Here is a 12008-nt window from a genome sequence, read left to right on the forward strand (position 1 = left end):
TCAGACACCCCCTCACATCTTACTTGTAAGATTAGATTGGGAATTTAGTTCTATTAGCTGCAAATAGTCAAAAGCAGTCTTGAAAAATTCCTCGAATGAACTATTATCTATAAAGGAAATGGGATAGTCAACTCTAGACTGAGGGTCAGACGTCACTCTGTTACTCTGCAAAGAGAACTCCATTTTTTAAAAAAATATTGACTCTATAACTCTGATAAATTTTATTTTTTTAGATTTTATTTATTTATTCATGAGAGGCACAGAGAGACAGAGACAGAGACATAAGCAGAGGGAGAAGCAGGTCCTTGCAGGGAGCTTGGTGCGGGATTCCATCCCAGGACCCCAGGATCACGACCTGAGCCAAAGGCAGACACACGCTCAGCCACTGAGCCTCCCAGGTGCCCTAACCTTGATAAAATTTAGCAATTTGCTTGAGTTATAAGGATGGTAGAGCCATAGAGGTGGGGCAGGTATCTTCTAAAAGCAGCAAGTAAGTTAAATAGAAGGCTATCTTTCCACTTAATACAGGATCTATTAGGGAGAATATTCCTATTAAATAGTTATTGACCAAGTGTTTGGTACTTTCTATATAGAATTTTCTATACTAAAATATACACTCATGATTATGAATTAGTTTTAAGTGTTTATTAAAGCTAACCATAATGATTACTGTTATCTGTTAAATAGAACTGTTTTGACCTTCGATGGGCTGATGCAGAGAGATGCCAACTCATATGATTTATTGCAAAATTTAGTTATGAGACATAGCTCAGAAAAGCTATTTTAGATTTGTATCCAAAGTTTCAAAATGGATTTCTCGAATGAATATTCTTTGTTATGTTTGCAACATTCACAAATTATGAAGCCATAAAAGGCACGTGTGCCACTCAACTCATTTCACAGATTCATCTGCACCAAATTATGCCAGCATCCATGCAAGAGGACCACCAATTATTTCCCCATAGCTTTTATTAAGTCATGCAAGGAATTATGTTCCTCCCAGGTAGGCCATACAATGCAATAAGGGATGGGTCCCAGTTGGCTTCCTATCCCTTTCTCCTTTTCCTACTGACTTCCTGACAGCAACTCATTGTCTTCTGTCCTTCCTCTCACCATTCCCTGATCTAATGATAGCCACACGTGACACAAGTATAAGAAAACAAACCCCAGTGGAAACCATGAGTTCCTTCTTCTCTTTTTTTCCAGTTGTCTGCCCGACCACACATCAACAGAACATTTCTAATTACTCAAGACTTTAAGTTCTCTTGCATTACTTATTAACACAAGAAGAATGCTAATAAACTCAATAGTTTAATCTTGATTATAGAATCATGATTTTCCTAAGAGCATTAACATCCTTTGGACCATGATTACTGGGATTTTAAGACTACACTGTTTGCTGGGGGGAGATGAGTAGGGAAATGGAGTGGAAAGAGATAAAGCCAGTTCATGAGGATCCAGGAAGCTATTACAAGATTTTGCTCAGAGGACTGTTACTGCCCAATTTTATTTTAGAAAGAAAATAGCAGGGAAGAACCTGCTTTAGAAGGGACAGTAAGTATAATGGCAGGAGTTAAATGAGAAGGGTGTTACACTAATTCAGAAGATTATGTGGTGGCCCAGAGTAGAGTAATGACAGCGGGAGAAGAAAAGTAGAGGGAATTGAGAGACAGTTCCAAGGTAGAATTCACAGGACTGAACGGATATTGCAATGTAGCAAGTTGTTGAAATCAAGATCTAGGAATGAGAAATGGAAGACATGCCACTGTTCTGACACTCAAGCCATTGTTAAAGTAAACGTTACATATTATATATATATGTGTGTGTGTATATATATATATATATATAGTGTTATAATTATCCATTTAGAGAAGTCTACACTATTAATTTGAAGGATCACCATAGGATTTATGTTGAATGTGACATTTTACAAATCATTTACTTTAGTTCAGGGTTTAGCACATAACAAGTGATCAATAAACAATAGCTATTATTATTTTAACCATTATTTTTTATATAGAGAGAGTTGAGAGTACTTACATTTAATGTAAAGCACTTACAGGTACCCACTGAGGTACTACTGGAGAAAAAAATATGCCAGCATGAATTTAAAATAAAGGAGGAGGGACTTCTGGGTGGCGCAGTGGTTAAGCGTGTCTGTCTTTGGCTCAGGGCATGATCCTGGAGTCCTGGGATCGAGTCCCACATTGGGTTCCCTGCATGGGGCCTGCTTCTCTTTCTGCCTGTGTCTCTGCCTCTCTCTCTCTCTCTCACTCTGTGTCTCAAATGAATAAATAAATAAAATCTTTAAAAAATAATAGAATTAAATTAAAGAGGCATTCTTTAGAATAGGGCTTCTCAACTTCCATAACTATTGATATTCCATAACTATTGATATCATATCAATTTCAAAAAAACCAGATTATTCTTTGTTGAGGTTGAGAGCATTGTCTTGTGCATTGTAGTATGTTTAACAGCAAATCTAGTCTCTACCCACTAGATGCCAGTAGCATACACACACTCCACTTGGGACAATCAAACGAGAAAGATTGCCATAAGTCCTCTGTAAGGGAGAGATGGTGTGTGTGTGTGTGCGTGTGTGCAAAGTCACTCCTGGCTGGGAACTGCTGATTTAGAGTCAAGGGAATAGAGGAGAGTCATGTCAATGAACAATTGCTAGTTATCAGTTGGCCCCTGTGCTAGATGGTTTCACAGGCATTATCTAATATGATGCTTTACGGTAGCCCTGTGTTATTTGTTTTATTCCTTAGGAGGGAACTGGGCTCAGCAAAGTTAAACAACATTCTCAAGGTAACAGAGCAAGGATTCAAATCCAAGACTGTCTGATTCTCAAATTAAAAATTGGCATATAGTACATGATAATTAGGTTCATTAAAATAGAGGAACCTCCATATAAAGTAACCAGAAGACATTAATTTAAACATACTTTGAAGTAATGGAAAATTCCATATAATTTGGGCTCTTACATGTTTCTGTTGCCTTTATAATAATGTAAAATATTCTATAAATTATTTTCTCTACTATTTCAGAAATGTTCTTCAAAAATCATGTTTAAAACACACCCCAGGGATCCTTGGGTGGCGCGGCGGTTTGGCGCCTGCCTTTGGCCCAGGGCGCGATCCTGGAGATCCGGGATCGAATCCCACGTCAGGCTCCCGGTGCATGGAGCCTGCTTCTCCCTCTGCCTATGTCTCTGCCTCTCTCTCTCTCTGTGTGGCTATCATAAATAAATAAAAATTTAAAAAATAAATAAATAAAATAAAATAAAATAAAACACACCCCAAAATATTTGGCATGAAATGGAAAAAAAATAGAAAATAGAGTCTTTAACATGTATGTCTAGAAAAGTACTATATATATATATATGCATATATATATGCATATATATATATATATTCAACCAACTAAAATTCCATGATGTATATTGTAGAGCTATTTGAAAAAAAAAAGTTGTAATTCAAAAATTCTTCATAAATATTTAAAATAGAGCATTAAAAAAGTAAAAAAACATTAAAAATTATCATTTAATTTTTCAAATGCTCTAAGTCATTTCTAGAACAAGGTATATTAGGTATAAATGAATAAATAAATATGTATGTACCCAAACCTTATTGAAGAAACCAACTAAAACTATATATATAGGCATATGGAATATTTTCCAATACTCAATCTAAAATTTCTATTGCTCAAACTAATATTTTCTATTACTTCAAAATATTTTTGAATTAATATCTTCTCAGTGGTATACATATTATATATATATATACTTATTTAATCTTCACAACAAACTCATGAAGGAGGAGCACTATGACTACCTTATTTTAAGCAATGAAACTAATGTACAGAGCTGCTGAATAACTTGTTCATGATCACACAGCTAGTATGTGGTAGCACTGAAGTTTGATCTAGGCTCCAGAGTCCTTGCTGGGAACCACTACACTTTATTGCCATCCAAAGTAGGAAGCTAAGCTATCAGTCATGCTCATTTCCAGACTCAGCTTGAGTCACTAGCTTAACTTACCCCATTCACTTGATCTAATGTTGATCTCTTAAGTGATCTGGGTTTCTCTCATTTGCTCCAAACTTGGATGACCTACAACCTACCAAGATTGAAAAAACCAGGGGCAAAGACCCAATGAAAAGTGATTATAAAACAGCATGGCAGCGTCTGGGTGGCTCAGTCTGTTGAGTGTCTGATTTTTAATTTCCACTCAGGTCATGATTTCAGGGTCATACGATTGAGCCTAGTGTTGGGCTCCCAGGTCAGAGTGGAGTCTGCTTGGGATTCTCTCTCCCTCTCCCTATGCCTTTTCCACCACTTGTGAGTGCTCTCTCTTGATAAATAAATAAATAAATAAATAAATAAATAAATAAATAAACAAATAAAATCTTAAAAAACATGAAATTCTATGATTATGAGTTATTTAAAAGGATTTCTTTTGAATATTGAAATCACAGTATCTCTTAAATGTACATAAAAGTCTAAGTATTAGTTGGGTAGAGTTTTAATAATATATACTGAATTATGTAGGAGAAGAAAAGAAAAAACTCTATAGTTCCAGGATTCCTTTGTCTTCTTTAAAAAACTTCATTTTTGTGGTGTTATTGCCCAATAAATGAAAATATTACATTCATTGTATCTTACATTACATTGTATTACAAGATACATTGTATCTTACATTACATTACTTACAATCAATACATTACATTGTATCTTAGCTTAAACTATGTATAATACTTGAAAATATAATCTACACTTTAAAAATATTCGGGAGTCACTGTATTTATCCAATACAAAGACTTCTATTCTCATGTTTCCTCTCCTTATTCTATGTTATTGAAATTTTTGTATATGCCTTTGTCCAAAAATAGGTTACATTTCTTGGTTAAATCATTTTAAATGATAATGAGATATATAGTGTAGATATCTATGAATTTCACAATCATGCAGTGAAGCCTTATTTAGGTTATTTATGTTGGTTTACTTTTTTTGAAGAGGTTTTAAATATTTGGCAAAATATAATTCTTTCAACAAAGTTGACATAAAGGATAGAATTAATGTTACCCTAAGGCAACAGAAACATGTAAGAGCCCAAATTATATGGAATGCATGTGAGTACATTTTATTCTCTAACAGCTCTTGTACTCTACTATGGGATTTGTGCTGCTCTAAATCGTTTTTTAGAACAAAGTATATTGTGTATAAATGAATAAATAAATATGTATATACCTAAACTTATTGAAGGAACCAACTAAAATTCCATGATATATGTTATAAAGCTACTTGAAAAAAAGTAGTAATTCAAATAATTCTTTACAAATATTTAAAATAGCATATTAAAGATAATTATTTCATTTTTTAAATTGTGACTTGCTAATTTTTTATATCAATGTTCCTTCTTAAAATATACAAATGTGTGCTATTTACCAAATTCTCAATATGTGCTGAATACTTAGGAGATAGGAAACAATAACATATCTTAAAGGCATAGAAGAACAAATCCAAGATAATTCTTGAAGTGATTTTGCTTATTTTAATCAGAACATTCTCTGGCCAATTGGTATGGAATATGTTATTATAAATAAGTTTTTCAATTATTTTTTAAATGATGAAGCTTATAAACGATGACTTTGTCAGAAAGAGGTGTTTTTATTTAAGATTATTTTGTAAAATTGGACACCTATTTGGTCTTTGCTACATGGCAGAAACTCAGATTGCATTTTGGATAGTTGCTTGGCTGTCCAGAACATTCTACAGGTTTCTCATCAAGTGCTTCTTCCAATCTGAGCCAAATGAAACATACCAAAATATTGCTAGTTCTTCCAGAAATGAAAGGCTACCAGCATGTGGCACTAATACTATGAGTTCATTTTGATATCTGTAAAGGGAAATTTTTGAGGTGATGAGGAGTCAAAACACAAATAGATCAAAGGTGTAGACCATTTTAAATTATAGTATTAAAGGCAAGTCCTTCAACTTCCCATGGAAGGTAGGAAAGGATTGACCATGCACCTAAAACTCCCTTGGTCGGGCTTGCTGGAAGATGAGACAAGGAAGGGCGTCTTTTTTTTTTTTTTTTTAATTCATGAAAGACACACACACAGAGAGGGAGAGACACGGGCAGAGGGAGGAGCAGGCTCCATGCAGGGAGCCTGGGATCACGACCTGAGCTAAAGGCAGATGCTCAACCACAGAGTCACTCAGGCATCCCAAGGAAGGGAGTCTTTAGGAGGCCTCAGTCAATATGCATTTAAGAGCAGCTGCCTCAGGCTAATTGCATGAGGGGAGCTGAGCAAAAGGTCAACCAGAAATGGAGGTGATGCAGAACTAGTGACCGACTATGCAGAGTGCATCATGAAGGAACCAGAATTGCCTGAGCAAACCTAGGAAATCTGGGACATTGGAAGCACCTCTACCTATTTAATCTTATTACCATATTTGGGTTATGTGCCCATTCACTGACTAGCACTCACAAGGGTGATGGGATTATCCTGAATGACTTAGACAGTTCAGGATCCACTCCCTGAAACTAGGGACAGGGTCACCTAACTCAGTAAAAAGGAGACATATATACCAAAACCTTAATCCAGATTCTGCTGGATAGGTAAAAGAAGAAAATGGATATTGAACGGACAACAATAATATCTAGTACATACACCTCAACAAAATTACTGATTGAATAAACAAATAAACAACAAGGATGGGTTCATTTGACTACATTGTGCCTTCGTTTTTCCCAAATAGAGGGTAGTTTAAGATATTCATTAACATAGGAACAATGCTGATCACAAATTCAGACCACTGTTAACAAAATGGTGTAATTCTAAATATTTACATTCTTATGTCAACATTGATGTTTTTCACCACATCACTCCACACCATTTCTATGATGATAAATGACCTCTTAGTGGTGACTGTGGTGCTATCTAGATTTGCACACAAAAAAAGTAATAATCAAAATTTTACATATGAATTTTAGTGAAGTACTATCATAGCTAATGTGCTCATCAGAGTCGGGATCTTGAATAAAACTTCAATTTTTCATGGAGCATGAGTATTCAGGCAACTTAGCAACTGGTTAATTACTGACCAATAGGAAACCTCATATGAGCTTATTCACTTATCTAGTTAATGCTTAAAACTTATTTTGTAGGGGTACCTGGGTGGCTCAGGTGGTTAGGCATTTGCCTTCAGCTTGGGTCATGATCCCAGGGTCCCGTGATTGGGCCCCTGCTCGGTGGGGAGTCTGCTTCTCCCTCTTCCTTTGCCCTTCCTCCTGCTCATTCTCTCTCTCACGCTCTCATAAATAAATAAATAAATAAAATCTTTTAAACAAACTTATTTTGGATAAGATCGCCTTTCCACATTTTATGCCCTAAATAAGTCTATTATTATAAAGAACAACAACAACAAAAGAACAAAATTAAGTGGTGATGATTTTGGAAATAATATAGTTAGCTTGTCAAACAAGTGGCCAAGCACAAAAAGAGAATTCAGCCTCCTGATGCATTCCTTCCCCACTCACTGCCCTTCAGAAACAAAAGAAAGTGAAATAGTTGACGGCATATACAACCCCTTCCTATGTACACAGTGTATCTGTAAGTCAACTGTGTGAAAATTCAATGACTGGAGATGGGAGAGCATTCACATTACCAAAAGCCAAAACGTATTTTTAAAAATGCCTAATTATATCTCTCCCTTTAGACCTACTGCTGACATTTGTACATGTTCTTCAGAACTGAACACCGCAAGAGGCACACATGAAAAAGAAAGATTAGTCATTTATGCCACGCTTTTGAGGATTTCCATCTTTTTCTGATCGGAGGTCGCACACTGTGACCCAGGATAATTTTTGGCAGAGTGTTTAAAAGAGTTTTAAGCTTGTGTGCCTCAAAGTGGTGCATGCACTTTCCATTTCAGTTGCTAGTCGCCTGGATCTTAAAGGTAATCGTGTTTGTTCTCCTAAAATGACTTCAAGCTTATGAGACTTATGCTTACTTACACTTAATATGGGAAGCACTTTCATTTTCCATTTCCCACTTAGTCGATTAAAACAAAAGAAGACCGAAAATGCCATGTGATATTGAAATGCTTTTATAAACACGGCTGCTTAGGGATGCAGCATTGTGCGTCGGGATGACTGTTTTGACAAGTGGACTACTGTTGAAACGGAAATTATTTCTTTTCAATCAGCTGGTATTTGAAAGTCTAAATTCAAAATGTTCAGATTGGATCGTCAATTCCTAACGAACAAAATACAATCAGTTGGGAAGTCGAATTTTTGAAAGTTGAGAATAACCAACTGACTTGCTAACTCTAATGATTGTTTGGGTTTGCATTTTAGTTCAGCCCTGCTCTTGGACATGGAGGGCACTTGGAGCCCAGTCAGACACCCACTGTAGGGGGGCAGTGGGAGGGCATTGCCTCCTGAACCCTGGTCTCTAAAAGAAGCTTTAAGGGCCATACTCAGTGACCTTGACGAGAGCTCCCTGCACTTGGGGACATGTTGGCTTAGTGTCTGGTACTTCCTGAGAAAACTAGATCTGCTTGGGTAGCAGCTGGGAGATAGCGACCCCTGCCCTTGGCTTCTGACAGCTGGACAGAGGTATGGGAGTGCTGGCAACTGCATGCCAAGCCACTGAAGGCATACTGATCTGGGGTACTTTACCAGGAATCCCACCCAAGACAGTAGTCTGCTCTAGCCTGAGGGCTGTCAGTGGTAGGTACCACTGGGATCAAAGGGGAGGGGAAGACAGGAGTGGCCAGCGAAGAGGAATTAGAGTCAGAGGAAGCTCCTCTTGAATAATCCATGAAGAGAAAAGAAGTTGACTTTGAACATCTGTTAGTGCCAGAAGGTACAGATGAGATGAGAAGAACTTTGGTTCTCTCTTGCCCTTCCTCTACACCTCCCCACTCCGTAACAACCCTGGATAGGGCTGGAGAAGGGAAAGGAAAGGAGAACAGCCAGCTACAGCTTCCTAGCTCATACAAAAGGCAAGTGGCCATCTGCAGTCAGCCCTAGCTGGATAAGCAAGAGAATGTAGGGAGATGTCTCATTTACAAATAAAGATTGAAAGTGGGTTACTATACTCTCCTGGACATTCTCCTTTTTTTAAAAAAAGATTTATTTTAGAGACTGAGCAGGCATGCTAGCATGCGAGTGGGGGGAGGTGCAGACAGAGAGAGAAGTTTTAAGCTGACTTCCCCCGTGAAGCCCTACTTGGGGCTCGATCTCACCACCCCTGAGATCCTCATGGAGGCAAAACCAAGACTCTGACGCTTAACCAACTGAGCCACTCAGGTGCCCTGACATTCTCATTTCTGAACTTGAACCATGACTAGGACTCCAATGGACTGTTAAGATTTTGAATTATGTAAGAGAGACAAGAAAAGTCACTAACACTGCTGAAGTTTTCTTCCAGGAATCCAGGAAGAAATAGCCTATGCTGGCCAGTTGTGACAGGACATGAGAGACAAAGTAGAGATTAAAATAGTGACTTAATAACAGAGCTATTTAAAGATAAAATATGCCACTACCTTGTTGTGCTGTAGCCATAGGTATTTTAATTTTTTAAACCTAGATAGATCGATGACCTCTGTCAGATCCCTGGAGAGAAAATAAAAAGTGAACATTAGCAACAATTAATTTATTCAAGGGTAAGTGGGGTTATATAGTAGGACTCTGGAATAACTGGAAGGGCCTCTCTCTTCAGTCTTTCAAAATTGTTGGCACACCTACCTACTAATTTCCGAAATACCATCATTAAAACTTCGTTCATTTGGATTAAGATTTTTGTCAGTTAAAGGAAATATTGAAGGAAAACACTTTATCACATTAATAGAATTTATACCCCGTTATGATTACATTTATTGGGACATCAATTTGAAAAAAAAAATAAGATTTTACTGAGGACAGAGCAGAGGGGAAACAGTAAGTGTGGAAGACATTGGATTTGTGCCTAATTGTGGGAAACACTATTGGCTCCCACTTGGAGCAAGGTTCTTACTTTGGGTGTGTCCAGATCTTGGCCATATTGTATTTAAGATGTGGAAATGGCTGTATACCAAGAGACAGAGATGAGGTGAAGTGTTTTATTCTTCCTTTGATGTTTATTTAATATGGGGTCAAAATATTACCATCGTTCTTGAACTGTGTGGGGAGCCCAGAAGCTTGTTGCTGGTGCCGCTCTCTCAGCAAAAGGACAGGCGTGGGGTGGGGAGGGGGAGTGACCAGCAAAGTGGGCAAAGCCCTGAGGACAGTTGGTCCTTGATGGCTGTGGGCTGGGATATTCAGATCTCTTTTATTTCTCAGGGCAGAAAATGTGTGCCCAGGTCAGATATGCATACATATATGTCTCTGCATCAAACAGTACACACACTTTTCTAAGCCCTTAAACCATGCTGAAGGTATACTAATGTTACATATATTAACTCATTTGTGGCAACATCCTTTCACAAGTTTTTGGGTTTTTTTAAACTTTGGGACACTGAAGAACTAATCTTTATTTGAAATAGTTTAATGAAAATTTTATGACATTTTTATGAAAACAATTTTTTTAAAAATCAGCACACAATATTTCTAAACAAAAGGAACCTTTCTCACCAACTTTTTTTAGATTGAAAGATCTCAGAATTAAGAAAAGTTGAAGGAATATTACAATAAAAGGTTGCATAGCCCTTATAATTTTTAATATTTTGCCACATTTATGCTCATTCTCTCTTATCTACATAAAATATATACTTATAATTTTCTTGCTGAATCATTTGAAAATAAATTGCACACCTATCATTGTTAGAGCTCTCACTCCTAAATACTTCAGCATGCATATCCCTCACACAGGGACATCCTCCTGAATAGCCACAATAACATTATCACACCTAAACATTAAATTGAATTCATTTATCTAACATTCTTTTCAGATTCAAGTTGTCCCTGTTGCCCCTATATTTCTTTTATAGTTTGCTTTTTTTAAAATCCAGAATCCCATCAAAATTCATGCATTGCATTTTCAGTTGGTATAATCCCTTAGTATTCTTAAATTTAGAATATTTTCCTTTTATATTACCTTATCATTGAATTTTGAAGAGTCCAGGACAATTTTCAGATTGAATGTCTCACATTTCTGATTTGTCTGATTGCTTCCTCATGATTGACTTCAAGGTAGACCATTTTTCAACAACAAAGGTGGTGATCACTACACCACAGAAGGAGGCAAGTGATGCCACTTTGTCCCACTCTTAGTGAAGAAACTTCAGTCACTTGGTTCAGGCCATGTCTGCCAAGTCTCACCATTGTAAAAGCACAAATGCTGTCACTGAGAAGTAAGATGTGGGGCAAAACTCTGATAACTACATGTATGTCTCATCACCCCAAAACTTACTCAATAGCTTTAGCTTCAGCTGACGATGCTTACTGAATCAAAAGATTTGGGATTATAAAAATGCTGACTTTTCTCATGCTCTCATTCTTTTTACACTTATTAGCTGATATTCTGTTAAATAGGTGGTGGGTATTAAGGAGGGTACTTGTAATGAGCACTGGATGTTTTATATAAGTGATGAGTCTCTAAATTCTGCACCTGAAACTAGTATTACACTGTAGATTAAGTAACTGCAATTTAAATAAAAACTTGGCAAGACCATCCACCCCTTCCCTTTATTTCCTTCAATCATTCTCTTTTCCACCTTACTTGTATTTGAAGTTTTTTTTAAATCCTTTTCCATTTTTAAAAAATTCTCAAATTATCCCAAGCAAAGGACTTCAAGCAGACTACATGTCCTTTGGACATGCACTATTAGTCTTTGAGCTCTCCTCTGGCACAACAAAATATTCCAGACTCTTCAAAAGCAATGTCTAATAGAAGTTATACACATGATGCACTCCCCCCTCTATCACTGTAGATATGTATCCTATTTCTGGGAAGAAGCATTTGTATCCTAGTATGGCAAAATTATTGCATTGGGAAAAAAAAAAAACACATTAGCT

General features: G+C 36.8%; 1 protein-coding gene across 5 annotated transcripts in view; it reads right to left on the reverse strand.

Annotated features, from left to right (window-relative positions):
* Positions 1-12008, reverse strand: part of LRRC72 (leucine rich repeat containing 72) — a 33920-nt gene that overhangs the window by 14994 nt on the left and 6918 nt on the right. For 4 of the 5 annotated variants that reach the window (XM_077856668.1, XM_077856666.1, XM_077856665.1 and 1 more), the window contains exon 3: positions 9560-9629. The exons of the other annotated variant lie outside the window; for it this stretch is intronic. In XM_077856668.1, coding sequence (XP_077712794.1) covers positions 9560-9629 — 70 coding nt within the window. The remainder of the gene's footprint in view (positions 1-9559; positions 9630-12008) is intronic. 5 annotated transcript variants of the gene reach the window in all.

The sequence above is a fragment of the Canis aureus genome, chromosome 18 (assembly GCF_053574225.1).
Source record: "Canis aureus isolate CA01 chromosome 18, VMU_Caureus_v.1.0, whole genome shotgun sequence".
NCBI lineage: Eukaryota > Metazoa > Chordata > Mammalia > Carnivora > Canidae > Canis > Canis aureus.